This window comes from Nothobranchius furzeri, chromosome 16 (genome assembly GCF_043380555.1).
Source record: "Nothobranchius furzeri strain GRZ-AD chromosome 16, NfurGRZ-RIMD1, whole genome shotgun sequence".
NCBI classification, from domain to species: domain Eukaryota; kingdom Metazoa; phylum Chordata; class Actinopteri; order Cyprinodontiformes; family Nothobranchiidae; genus Nothobranchius; species Nothobranchius furzeri.
Genome location: NC_091756.1, coordinates 25882964 through 25896533, shown reverse-complemented (window position 1 = coordinate 25896533; position 13570 = coordinate 25882964). Strand labels below are relative to the sequence as shown.

Here is a 13570-nt window from a genome sequence, read left to right as displayed (position 1 = left end):
CGCCCTCATTTCCTCCACTGTGTGCTTTACCCAAGGATAATTCCTGAGCCCAAACCAGCCGGATGAATCCCACAGCATGCCTCCCCTCACCCTCTGAAGGGCTTGGAGAGGGATGCAGTGCTGTACCGTTCTACTGTGAAGGTCAAAGCAGCAGGAAATCTCCCCACAGCATTAATTTTACACAAACAGACCTCAAATTACGAGTGACTTATCTGCCAATGATGGGAAATGTTTATCAGCGTGATAGATAATATTAGAACAGGTGATGCTTTGATGTTAAATTTTTAAGTCAGCGCTAAAATAATAGAAATATTTATGGAAACTTCCACAAAATGTGAAGGGTAAATTCTCTTGTGGTGGTGCGTTTAAACTTCAGTCCAAGCAAAGCTGGCAGAATGAGGACAAAACACAGTGGCCTTCATTATTTTCATTTATGACATCTACACTCTGTGAAGCAGTTTCCAGCAATATATTCAGTTCATTTTCCAAGCATCAACTCTCCTGAAAACCCCTTATGCACTCTCACTGACCTTTTATAAGACCCTTGGGTTCCCATTGCAGCTCTTCTGCGCTTTTTATAGCCTCTCCGTCCAACTAGATTAAGTATATCTAGAGGGTGTCTACACAGGATTTAAACTGATGTCTGAATTTTTGAAGTATTTCTTACCGTGAATAGGCCTAAACATTTCATATCAGTGCATATCGATTCTAGTAGAATACAACCAATTTGTGTTTGAACCACCACTAAGCAGATAATCTGCCTCATAAATCTGTGAACACTGTCTTTTTAAAATGTGAACTCTTGTTGTCTAATCTCATTGAGATCGTGTAACATTTCTTTAATGGCCGTAATAAAAGTTCATTAAGCCCCCTTCAGACAGGCCATGAAAAACGGAAACGTTCGGGACTTTGTCCGTAAGACCGACGGAGCGTTTCACACCGCTTCCGTGATTCCTTTAACCATTGAGTTTCATCATCCAGGTCTCTGATGCGTCTTCGTGTGCGCAGAAATATGCTTAACAAAAGTCCGACCAGTGGGAGGAATTATATCTCTTTGTCTGCCATGTTTGACTGAATAGCTTTGTTTGGGTAAATGATGCATGTACGCCCGCCGCACCATGTTTACGCAATATCTGGGTACAGCCATTTCATGTTGTTATAACATGTTAAATGCATGTTGTAAGAACATGAAATTACCATGTTGCAGAATCACAACATGCACTTTCCACAATCTCACAAAAGCCCCTTTTCAGTGTGTCTGTGCCCCTGTTTGTCTCTAGATCTTGTTGCACATGCTCCGTGTGATTCCCATGGGTGGTATTCTAGTCGGAGACACTGCTGAGTGCGTTTTGAACCTCGCTGTGTCCTTTTCAGTCCAGGCTTGGTTTTTGCTTATCAGCCAAAAGAACTACAGCTGTTTTTACCACATGCACAGTATATTTCATTTAATTTATAATACTTTAAATGTGAATTGAATTCAAACTGTAATCAATTGATTTATTTTAATTTATTTTAATTTTCATTTCATGAAACCTAATGGCAGATCATCGCCACACTCAAACCACTCATAATGTTACGTTGGAATATTGCTCACCCATTTTTGAAAGGCAATCAAAAACACACGGACTGAAGGAAGTGTGGCAATCTGATCAAGTTACTCCTATTCGTTAAACTTTATTTCATGTTAAACTCCAATCCAGATCCAAACATCCCCATTCAGAACCTTTCCATTAACAGATAATTTCAATAATCTCTTTAATGTAGACAAAAATAAAGCTCAGTGTGAGTACGCTGTGAAGTGCTGCATTGTGCTCTGTAATCATCTCGCAAATATGTGCTTTTTGTTCCCCGGCTAGCTTGTTTCTATGGAAACAATAGTGACATTTTAGTCTCATGTAGTTTCCGTAGACATTATTTCATGTTTTTTTCTCTGTATGTATCCAACATGGTGCTGTGTGCAGTTTTAGCTCACACACACAGAAACGTAAGCAGAGAGGATGCAAACCACTGAGGATTTCATCAAACTGAGATTCTGAAGAAATGGCTCAGCACTTTGGGAAATAAGCATATTTGCTTCCTCACTGAAAGATTGATACCACTAACTTCCTGGACTCTGTATTGGTTGCCTAGCAACTGCATCTTCCACTGAACAAGTCAGATAGATAAAATCCCCAATAGAAAACAGTCAAAATTTCTGATATGCTGCAAACACGGGAATACGTTTTCTTTTAGCAGCCGGTGCACACCAAAGTCGAGCTATGGCCATCATCAAAGTACTAACTTAGTCCGGCACTTTGATACTTTACTCTTGTGTTAACCATTCAGTTCCCGTTATTACCTACTGAATTATCACCCATCTTTAAATTTCAGCCCTTGTTCTATTGCTGTTTGTCTTCGTGTTTTAATTATTGCTATCTTGACTTTCACTGCAAAGCCTTTTGGTGCTGCTTTGTTATTTTTAAAGTGCTTTATAAATAAATAAATACACTGACATTGACGACATACATCCAGTAAATATTTCATCCTTCCTGTGTGGTATTCTGAGTTTCTGTGGATGATCACTATGTGGGGAGACACTTTATCTACATTCCATCCGTTAACTTTGCAAACTGTGTTCTAAACAACAGTTTTAAATGCTGTGATAATCTCAGATTGAATTTTGTAAATGAGCTACTGTAAATGAGAGCCACATGGACAGCAATAGCTCAGGTTGTCCAGTAAACGGAAGGTTGCAGGTTATATCCCGGCTGCCGCCTGAGAATGTTGTGTCCCTCCTTGCCTGCTGGTGGTGGTCGGAGGAACTGGTGGCACCAGATTTCAGCAGCCTTGCCTCTGTCACTGCGCCCCAGGACAGCTGTGGCTACACTGTAGCGCATCACCACCAGTGTGTGTGTGAATGAGTGGATGACTGACGGTGTTGTAAAGCGCCTGGGGGGTGTAGAACCCTATAGAAGGCGCTATACGAATACAAGTCATTCGTTCGTTCATTCATTCATTCATTCAAGGATCTCATGTATCAACACCCACTGGTCATTATAAACTGTAAACTGTTTATAAAGTCAGTTTGAAACAGCTCTAGGCATTTTTCTGACCTATTAACTACGTTAATGGACAATTAACCCTCCCACTGTCCTAATGGGTGTGACCCCGTGAGGAAAGTTGACCATTGAGCAGGATTCATGGTTTATCCCTTGGGTCCATGTGGCAGGGGTGAGGAGTGAGCACCACCTCATCCCTGCAACATGGACCTCAAGGGATAAGCCATCAATCCTGCTCAATGGTCAACTTTCCTCACGGGGTCACACCCATTAGGACAGTGGGAGGGTTAAATCATCTAAACTTCAGGAAGATGAGATAGTGAACTCATGATATTCAAATCCTTCTTTTACTACTTATTCACATTAAAGCTTAATCATGCATCGCAAAAGAGAAAATCTGAGATTTTAAACATAAAACATGCTGATCTCTACAAGCATGTCTCCCGCTCCTGTTCTTTGGCTGAACAAAGAGTTGGCACCAGCTTTTGGTGCCGAAGCCAGAGCGATCAGTAGAAACCGAACAAGCTGGGTCTAAATGAGCTCGGATCCTGATTTAACACGGGATCTGTTTGGTGTAACATAATTTAGCAAAGCATCAGCTCGACTTCTCCATCTCTTCAGGTGCCATAATGAGCGTGGAACTCTATACGACAAAATGTGCAAGAACAGGTACGTTTGTCCAAAAAGCAACACTGTCTGTCTTTTTCATAATAAGAAGCAGGAGCTGATCCAACACGAAGCATCCGCATTACTGTAGTGCCACCATACCTCCACCTCACTGGTTTCCCACGTGTCCTGGACGGACTTGACCCGGCTGATGTGAGGGATGCTCCGGTGAAGGAGGGAGCAGGCCTGGCAAACAAACACACCCAAAGTCAGCGACGCCCAATCTGGCTCTGCAGGAGAGGAAAAGGGGGAAGGGAAGGAGGAAGAGCCGAGGGAATGGATTAGAGCGGTGAGAGCAAACATGAAACCAGAGAAAGCTCATTTAGAGAGGGATGATGGGGAAGAAATGAATTTTGGAAAGCCGTCCAGGAGGTGATGGAGAGACATCGAGGGGAGATAAAGGAGGGGTGAGACAGTCTAGTCATAAAGGTGTGGCATTAAAGAGAGTAGCACTGCGATGAAACGTGGGAGCGCTCGCTGATAGCCGTGCTGCTTCGGGCAACTAAAGAGAAGTCTAGTGAGAGGAAGAGGACAGAAAATGTGATTTAGGGGAGAAATTCTATTTACTGCAACAGTAACAGGAAGCAGACCATCTGAGATCTGATCAGAAGTCAGCTGACGTATCATAACACACCTACAATACACACATGCAATGATTCCTCCACGAAATCCTTAAATGTAAAAGTAAACACACACACACACACACACACACACACACACACACACACACACACACACACACACACACACACGCACACACACACACACGCGCACACACACACACACACACACACACACACACGCACACACACACACACACACAGTGAAGCTCTCTTTGAGCGATGCTGAAGAAGACTTGTCTGAGACATGTCAAAAGTCAATAAACTTCCTTCAGCACTCCCTTTAGGTTTGGATCTATCTCAGTCTGCTGGGAGCAGGAGAACCACGGCTACTGCTCAGATAGAGGCAGAACAGTTCAAGACTTTGAGGGTCTTGGTGAGGTCTCCAAATGCATGATGGGAACAAAACGTTCCAAAGAAATCGAGATGTTGTGGATTGTTTTGAGCAAACACAAAACATCCGTATAAAGGAAATGATCACCTATCACAGCTGTAGCAGAGCATCAGGGTCGTGGATAGAGCATGATGGCAACAAGCATGCAAATAACAAGTCCAGGACATCCCTCTTCCCAGTGACACTCCAGGTCCCTCTGGGGGATTCCCAGGCCACAGGAAATATCTAATCACTATAAATCCCGAGTGCCCTCCCAGTGAGATGTGAACCTCCAGAGAGCAGAAGGCACCCTAATCAGATTTCTGTGAATCAGCCATGTGATAACAAGCTTTAGGAGGGACCAGAAGGATTGTAGCCCATTTCAAAATATTTATATTTGATATATTCTGGGTGAAATTAACTTTTCAGCGGGTCCTCTTGTTGCGCTTCTCACCCATTGATTCTAATCAGGTGTGTTGAAGGAACATGTAAGCATACCGGATGGTGGGCCATTAGGGCCAGGATCTGAAACCAGTGCTATAAGCAGTAAACCCCAGAAGTGGTCTTATAGCTCACCTACTTCTAAAAAAACAAGCTCATAACAACCCGTCAATCTGCATGAACCGATCTGAGTCTCTGTCTCTCAGGCTCCTCCATGTTTCACCTTCCAAGTGAGCAAACACACGCGCAGTGACAGCGTGAAACAACCGAGGGAATCATGTGACACAAAGGGCAGGGACGTTAAGGCATCAGTAAGCACAGATGGAGAAGCTAAAGGACCCAACTGAGAACCTGCAGAAAAGAAGAGAGGCTGAGCAATGGAGACTGCCCTGCAGTTACACCCTGCTGCCACTTAAGATGCCTCTTTCAATCTAAGGAAAGACATTCATCAATGTTCTTCCTTTGATCATTCTGAATAGGAGTCAAGACCCGTGGCCTTGGTGTGAAAACATCAACACTCACACATGCTGAATTTGTTTCCTCTTAGCTTCAAATGTGAACCATGTCTGTAGCTGGGTTTGTTTGCATTTCACTAACATGCTCAGAGGAAATGTTTAGAATTTTAGACACATAAATATGAAGAATTTTTGTGTTAACCATTTAGTTGTTTCAGTCGGACCAAAATTCTAACAAGACAGATGTATATGCTCTCACAGTCGGGGGCGGGATTCAGCTCTAGACCGGATCTGGTGTCTTTAGCCAGGGTATTGCTCCATGAGCCGCAGGCTTGTGGTAGTGAGGTTTGTTTTGTTTGGGTCCCCGCACATGTAGGGCTGGTGGGCAACGAACAGGTGGACTCAGTGGCCAAGGCAGCGCTTAAGAAGGGTTGGGGTTGGAGGTCGATATGGGATCCCCTGAGTATTGTTCTGCAATAGGCAGGGAGGTCTTGAAGCTGTGGCAGGCCTCCTGGAATGGTGGGGTGGTGGGCAGGGGGTTTTATGAGTTGCACCGGATGGTGGGTGGATGTGGGTTGGACCTGGATTTTGGGAGGAGGGACTCGGTGGTCCTGATCCTGACTCGGTTAAGGTTGGGCCATTGTAGTCTTCGTGGCGGCTTGTGGGGAAGACCGAGATGGGAGGTGTGACCGTGGGGAGCTGGAGACGGTGACTCATGTTCTGCTGCATTGTGGGAGGTACGACCGTGACCGGGGGACCTATTTTAGGAGGTTAGGGCCTACAGGCCTTGCTGGTTTTTCCCTGCGTACCTTGATGGGAGTGGAGGATCGACGTAGGGTGAGGGCGCTGCTGTGCTTTTTAACGAGAGACGGGGGTTTATGACAGGCTGTGACACCTATTGGCAGTGAGTAGTGCGGTTGCGGCAGCAATACGCCACGTGGGCGTCTAGCCTGCCATTTTCCCATTGAAGAAGAAGAAGTTTGAAACGGCTTTCACATCTGTTTTGGATTATTTGGGCTTGGCTTTATTAGAATCAGGAGCAGAAAAATGTATTAAAGTTATTTATTTAGAAAAAAAGGATGTATTTTTGCCCTTTTCAATTGCGAACTGCCTCATTTACTGACATCTGTTGCGGTGAGTACGTCACGTTGTTCATTGTCCACTAGCATGTGGAAATCGTTTGAAAGACAATGATAGAACCCGCTCTACGACCGAGCGCTGTCAATGGAGCTTGCCAGGCTACTGATCTCCCTCTTTCCTTTTCAGTTTCTTTCTCCCTTTCCTTACATCATTTTTAATCACATTTTTTCTCAAATTACAAACATATTTTTCTTCGTCTTCGTCTTCGTCTTCGTCTTCCTCCGCTTATCCGGGTCCGGGTCGCGGGGGCAGCATCCCAATTAGGGAGCTCCAGGCCATCCTCTCCCCGGCCTTCTCCACCAGCTCCTCCGGCAGGACCCCAAGGCGTTCCCGGACCAGATTGGAGATGTAACCTCTCCAACGTGTCCTGGGTCGACCCGGGGGCCTCCTGCCGGCAGGACATGCCCGAAACACCTCCCCGGGGAGGCGTCCAGGAGGCATCCTGACCAGATGCCCAAACCACCTCAACTGGCTCCTTTCGATCCGGAGGAGCAGCGGTTCTACTCCGAGTCCCTCCCGAATGTCCGAGCTCCTCACCCTATCTCTAAGGCTGAGCCCGGCCACCCTACGGAGGAAACTCATTTCGGCCGCTTGTATCCGCGATCTCGTTCTTTCGGTCATTACCCAAAGCTCATGACCATAGGTGAGGATTGGGACGTAGATCGACCGGTAAATCGAGAGCCTGGCTTTCTGGCTCAGCTCCCTCTTCACCACGACAGATCGGCTCAGCGTCCGCATCACTGCAGACGCCGAACCAATCCGCCTGTCGATCTCCCGATCCCTCCTACCCTCACTCGTGAACAAGAACATATTTTTCATTTTTTGAAATCTTTTCTATACTTTAATTATTATTTTTTGTTAAGTGCCTGATGATTCTTACCTTGAGAGGCGCTATAGAAAATATTTTCTTTCGTTCTGGTCAGTTACAACTAGGGATGGGTACTAAATTCAGTACTTTTTAAGGTACCGACCAAGTACCGATTCACATCATTTCAAACGGTGCCTCATTTTGGTACCCGTCCTTCATGACGAGAACTTGCCAAGACAGCTGTGCATGCCCAAGAGCGTTATGTTGTCGCTCGCTGCGAGCCAGTTATAAACAGAGCAGCATGGCAGAAAGAATGTACGCACTTTACTAAATGTGATGGGTAACTGGGTGATGATGAAACCAGCGACAACGATCTAAGGGAGACATCCTCATCTTAATCTACTCCGGTAGGTAAAAAAAATGTTTAAGATAACGTTAGCTTGATATGTTAGCTTCCATTTCGCTAATGGTGCGTTCGCTTTCTCCTCGGAACTTCGAATTTCTGACTAGAAGAACATGAACATGCTCTAAAGTTTGGCTTCACTTTACTAAATGCGACGGGTGATTGGGTGAAGATGAAACCAGTGATAACGATCTAAGTGTGAGGCATCATCGTTTGAATCTGCTCCAGCAGCTAAATAAACTGTTTAAGATAACGTTAGCTTGATATGTTAGCTCCATTGCTATCATTGTTATCAGCTAAATTCTAACTTCCCAGTAGGAAAAATCAAATGAAAAAGGACGGCAAAAGGAATGAAGATACACAGTCAATTTAGTTCACAGTAAAGATGTTTGCTTCAGTTTAATTATCAGCTTATAAAACTACAAGGACAATGTTAAAATACAAACAGTTGAATGCTATTTATCGTAATATGTATCAAATATTGTTATATATTGAGAAAAATATATATTTAATTATAAAAGAGAATTAAAATATTAAACACTCAAAAGTATCTAAAATTGGTACCGTTAAGTACCGGTATCGATTTCTAGGTACAGGGAATTAGTACTGAATCGATTCAAATTTCAAAGGTACCCATCCCTAGTTACAACTACATTTTAGTTGATTATCAGTCAGACTGACTGTACTGGAGTCCTTTATGATTGCTGATTAGCTGTTGCAGCGAACTTGAAGCTCGTCTAATAAAAATGCGTCAGTGAACACCCACTGGTTGCTTTCCTCCACAAATACAAAAGTAAAGGTAAAAGGAGTCAACAATGCTTGAATGAATAGCTTGTGCTATGCTAACCCAGCAGTCCAGTTTTCTTTACACTCTTCCATTTATAGCTCAGAGCAAAAACCCATTACAGCAAACCCCACCTCTACCTAATTGGCTGAAGTTGCTTTTCACTTATTCATTTTTTATGCTGCCTTCCCACAAGCAATGGAAAAGTTTTCTTACCCCAAATTTTCCTGAGTAAACATTAAAAACAGCAAGAGATGGCATGAGCGTTCTGCTAATAGCCTACAGGACTCGTATCTCATCAAAGCTCCCGCCGTTTTCGCTGCTCAATAAATATCTCCTGCCTCACTCCTCAGAGGACTGCTGCGGCTTTTCTGGTGGGAATAACTTATCAGTGTGTCCTTTGTAGAGGGCAGAACCACAATGCTGCTGAGCCACAGAGGAACCCTGCATTCTAAGCTCCCAGCTCAGCCTCTCTCTGTGAGCTCATCACGGCAAATCAGCAGAGAAAGCCTGCAATGGTAAGGAAGGGTAGGAATGAGTAAGCATAAAGAGTTTGTGTTTTTTGACCGATTCCAGCGTTTCTGTCTGTTGGGTTAATGGATTATGTAATGGAGGTGCAGAGTGAAGCTGATTTGTTGTTCTGCCATGAGAACAGGTCGATTCACAGACAATAAGGGATGCTAAATGATGTCATGCAGCAGCCACAATGGAAGGACTTATCTTTCATCCAAACTTGATTAAGTTCTCCCCAACTTCTAACTGGAAACAGAAAAGGTCATCACTAATGCATCTGAGATATTCTGCAGCAGGGTTTGGTCCCAGCAGCATTTCCTTTAAGAGGTTCACTTTACAGGTTTCACACAACATTTTCTGTCTAAACTCTACTTTTCCATCATGACCCAAAGTCACAAAGCTGGCATTAAGCCCCGACCCTCTGGCTCTGCCAGCGTCCGCATCTATAAGATCCCATCAAACAAAAAATACATTCCTTCCTTTGGTGTTATTCTCCAAATAGCACAAGAACACAACCAACCTCAAACTGATACACCATTTACCTTATTAGTTTGGTCCATATTAAAATCCAGATTATTTAACACGTTTCCTGAGTCAGTTGGCGGACAAAGGTTCAAAATTTCATGGTTTCTGAAGGTTTTTAACAAAAGCACAGTAGAACATGTATTTTAACAACCACTTTTTGTCAATGATATATTTTAATGATCGCTTGGAGCTGACACTGACATAGCTGAGAGGATTAAATGCACAACTCTAGAGTCAAAAATCTCAACATTTAGCTGCTGTCACTCAGTTTGTTATTTCATTATGCTGTTGTGTAAAAATTCATGATACATTTTCATTACATATTTGCATAAAGTACTGGGTTTAGGGCTGTTAAAGCTGAAGAGTACTACTTAGGGCTGGACGACAATTCAATACTTCAATATATCTATCGAGACATGTGGTGCGAAAGAAAAAAAATGGGTTGATAAAACTTTGATAAAAAAAATTCCTTTTTGCATTTATAACCTATCAGGTAGCAGCATACTAGACTCAATACATACTTCTAATCGATCAAAACCACAGACTCGAGTACGCTACGTCACCAGGCCCTCCCCTCTCAAACCAACACAGAGCATGAGGCAGCAAGATGCTGCAGCAAGAAGATGCGGAGAAAATATATAAATACCAGAAATAAAATGGCCAAATATATTGTTTTACATTTTTTTTATTTAATGTAAAAAATTAACATTTTAATTGAAAAAATTAAATTTTTAATTATTTTTCAATAATTATCGATATCGATCAATATAAATAGTTTTTATCGATATACTACTTTTCTATATCTATATCGTCCAGCCGTACTACTACAAGAATGGAGTGTTTGATTGCTGTAGCATCAAGCCTAGTTTATGCTTCTGCATCAGATCCACGAGGGAGAGACCCACACACATTTACGGAGATGTTGTGCTTTCGGACTTCTCCGTCGCCTGGAGAGTGTTGCAAAGCAATTCTCCTTCAGGACATCAGAGGGCGTAATGCTGTTCTGGTGTATAATCAATCAATCAATCAATCAATCAATCAAATAGCTCCTCACCCTATCTCTAAGGCTGAGTCCGGCCACCCTACGGAGGAAACTCATTTCGGCCGCTTGTATCCGCAATCTCGTTCTTTCGGTCATTACCCAAAGCTCATGACCATAGGTGAGTATTGGGACGTAGATCGACCGGTAAATCGAGAGCCTGGCTTTCCGACTCAGCTCCCTCTTCACCACGACAGATCTGCCTGTCGATCTCCCGATCCTTCCTACCCTCACTCGTGAACAAGACCCCAAGATATTTAAACTCCTCCACTTGAGGTAGGACCTCTGTCCCGACCCGGAGATGGCAAGCCACCCTTTTCCAGTCGAGAACCATGGTCTCAGATTTGGAGGTGCTGATTCTCATCCCAGCCGCTTCACACTTGGCTGCGAACCTACCCAGCAAGAGCTGAAGGTCAGAGCTGGATGAAGCTAGGAGGACCACAGCATCGGCAAAAAGCAGAGACGAGATTCTCCTGCCACCAAACTCGACACACTCCACACCACGGCTGCGCCTAGAAATTCTGTCCATAAAGGTAATGAACAGAACCGGTGACAAAGGGCAGTGCTGGCGTAGTCCAACCCTCACCGGGAACAGATCCGACTTACTAACGGCTATGCGGACCAAACTCACGCTCCTCTGGTAAAGGGACTGAATGGCTCTTAACAGAAAGCCACCCACCCCATACTCCTGGAGCGTTCCCCACAGGGTGCCCCCGGGGACACGGTCATAAGCCTTCTTCAAATCCACAACACACACGTGGATTGGTTGGGCAAACTCCCATGCCCCCTCCATCACCCTTGCAAGGGTATAGAGCTGGTCCACAGTTCCAAGGCCAGGACGAAAACCAAATTGCTCCTCCTCAATCTGAGATTCAACTATCGATCGGACCCTCCTCTCCAGTACCTTGGAGTAGACCTTTCCATGGAGGCTGAGGAGTGTGATCCCCTATAGTTGGAACACACCCTCAGGTCACCCTTCTTAAAGATGGGGACCACCACCCCGGTCAGCCACTCCACAGGAACTGCCCCCGATGACCACACAATGTTGCAGAAATGTGTCAGCCACGGCAGCCCTACAACATCCATAGCCTTGAGATACCCAGGACGAATCTCATCCGCCCCCGGGGCTCCGCCGCTGTGAAGTTGTTTGACTACCTCAGCAACTTCTGCCCCCGAGATTGGACAGTCCATCCCCGGGTCTCCCAGCTATGGTTCCTCCTCGGAAAGCATGTAGGTGGGATTGAGGAGCTCCTCAAAGTATTCCTTCCACCGTCCGACTATAGCCCCAGTTGACGTCAGCAGCTCCCCATCCCCACTATAAACAGTGTGAGTGAGTTGCATCCTCCCTCTCCTGAGGCGCCGGACAGTTTGCCAGAACCTCTTTGGAGCCGATTGATAGTCTTTCTCCATGGCCTCACCAAACTCCTCAAATGCCCAATATTTTTCCTTGGCAACTGCCACTGCTGCACCCCGCTTGGCTATCCGGTACCTGTCTGCTACCTCCGGAGACCCACAGACCAGCCACACCCTGTAGGCCTCCATCTTCAGCCTGACGGCTCCCCGAACTTCTGGTGTCCACCAGCAGGTACGGGGGTTGCCACCACGACTGGCACCGGCCACCTTGCGACCACAGCTAGCAACAGCCGCCTCAACAATCGCAGAGTGGAACAAGGCCCACTCGGAGTCAATGTTCCCCACTGCTCTCGGAACACGGTCAAAGCTCTGCCGGAGGTGGGAGTTGAAGACTGTCTTGACAGGTTCTTCTGCTAGGCGTTCCCAGCAGACCCTCACTATGCATTTGGGTCTGCCAGGTCTACACGGCATCTTCCCCTGCCATCTGATCCAACTCACCACCAGGTGGTGATCAGTTGACAGCGCCGCTCCTCTCTTCACTCGGGTGTCCAAAACATAAGGCCGCAGGTCAGATGATACGACTACAAAGTCTATCATCGACCTGAGACCTAGGCTGCCCTGGTACCAAGTGTACCGATGGGCATCCTAATGTTCGAACATGGTGTTCGTTATGGCCAAACTGCGGCTTGCACAGAAGTCCAATAACGAAACACCACTCGAGTTCAGATCAGGCGGGCCGTTCCTCCCAATCACACCCATCCAGGTCATGCTGTCATTGCCCTCGTGAGCATTGAAGTTCCCCCAGCAGGACAATGGAGTCCCCTGATGGAGCTCTATCTAGCACTCGTCCCAGGGACTCCAAAAAGGGTGGGTACTCTGGACTGATATTTGGCCCATAAGCACAAACAACAGTCAGGACCCGTTCCCCAATCCGAAGGCGCAGGGAAGCTACCCTCTCGTCCCCCGGGGTAAACCCCAACACACAGGCAGAGCGTCTTGGGGCTAACAAAAAGCCAACCCCAGCCCTCTGCCTCTCACCCGGGGCAACTCCAGCAAAGGAGAGTGTCCACCTCCTCTCAAGGACTTGGGTTCCAGAGCCAATGCTATGTATCGAGGTGAGTCTGACTATATCTTGCCGGTATCGCTCAACCTCTGCCACAAGCTCCTGCTCCTTCCCTGCCAGCGAGGTGACGTTCCATGTCCCAAAAACCAGCTTTCTAATCTGGGGATCGGACCACCAAGGCTCCTGCCTTGGTCTGCCACCCGATCCACATTGCACCGGACCCTTCATGTTTCTCCTGCAGGTGGTGGGTCCACAGTTGGATGAGCCCATGTATCCGGTTCGGGCTGGGCCCGGCCGGGCCCCATGGGCGAAAGCCCGGCCACCAGGCGCTCGCTCACGGGCTCCAACC

At 45.9% G+C, this 13570-nt stretch overlaps 1 protein-coding gene across 4 annotated transcripts in view; it reads right to left on the bottom strand.

Moving 5' to 3' along the window:
• The window catches only part of LOC107388258 (arf-GAP with dual PH domain-containing protein 1), a 42370-nt gene that overhangs the window by 14074 nt on the left and 14726 nt on the right, over positions 1–13570 (bottom strand). For 2 of the 4 annotated variants that reach the window (XM_054749005.2, XM_015963705.3), the window contains exon 2: positions 3807–3934. The exons of 1 other annotated variant lie outside the window; for it this stretch is intronic. In XM_054749005.2, the coding sequence (XP_054604980.1) occupies positions 3807–3934 (128 nt within the window). The remainder of the gene's footprint in view (positions 1–3806; positions 3935–13570) is intronic. One more of the 4 variants, XM_054749006.2, reaches the window with a different exon arrangement.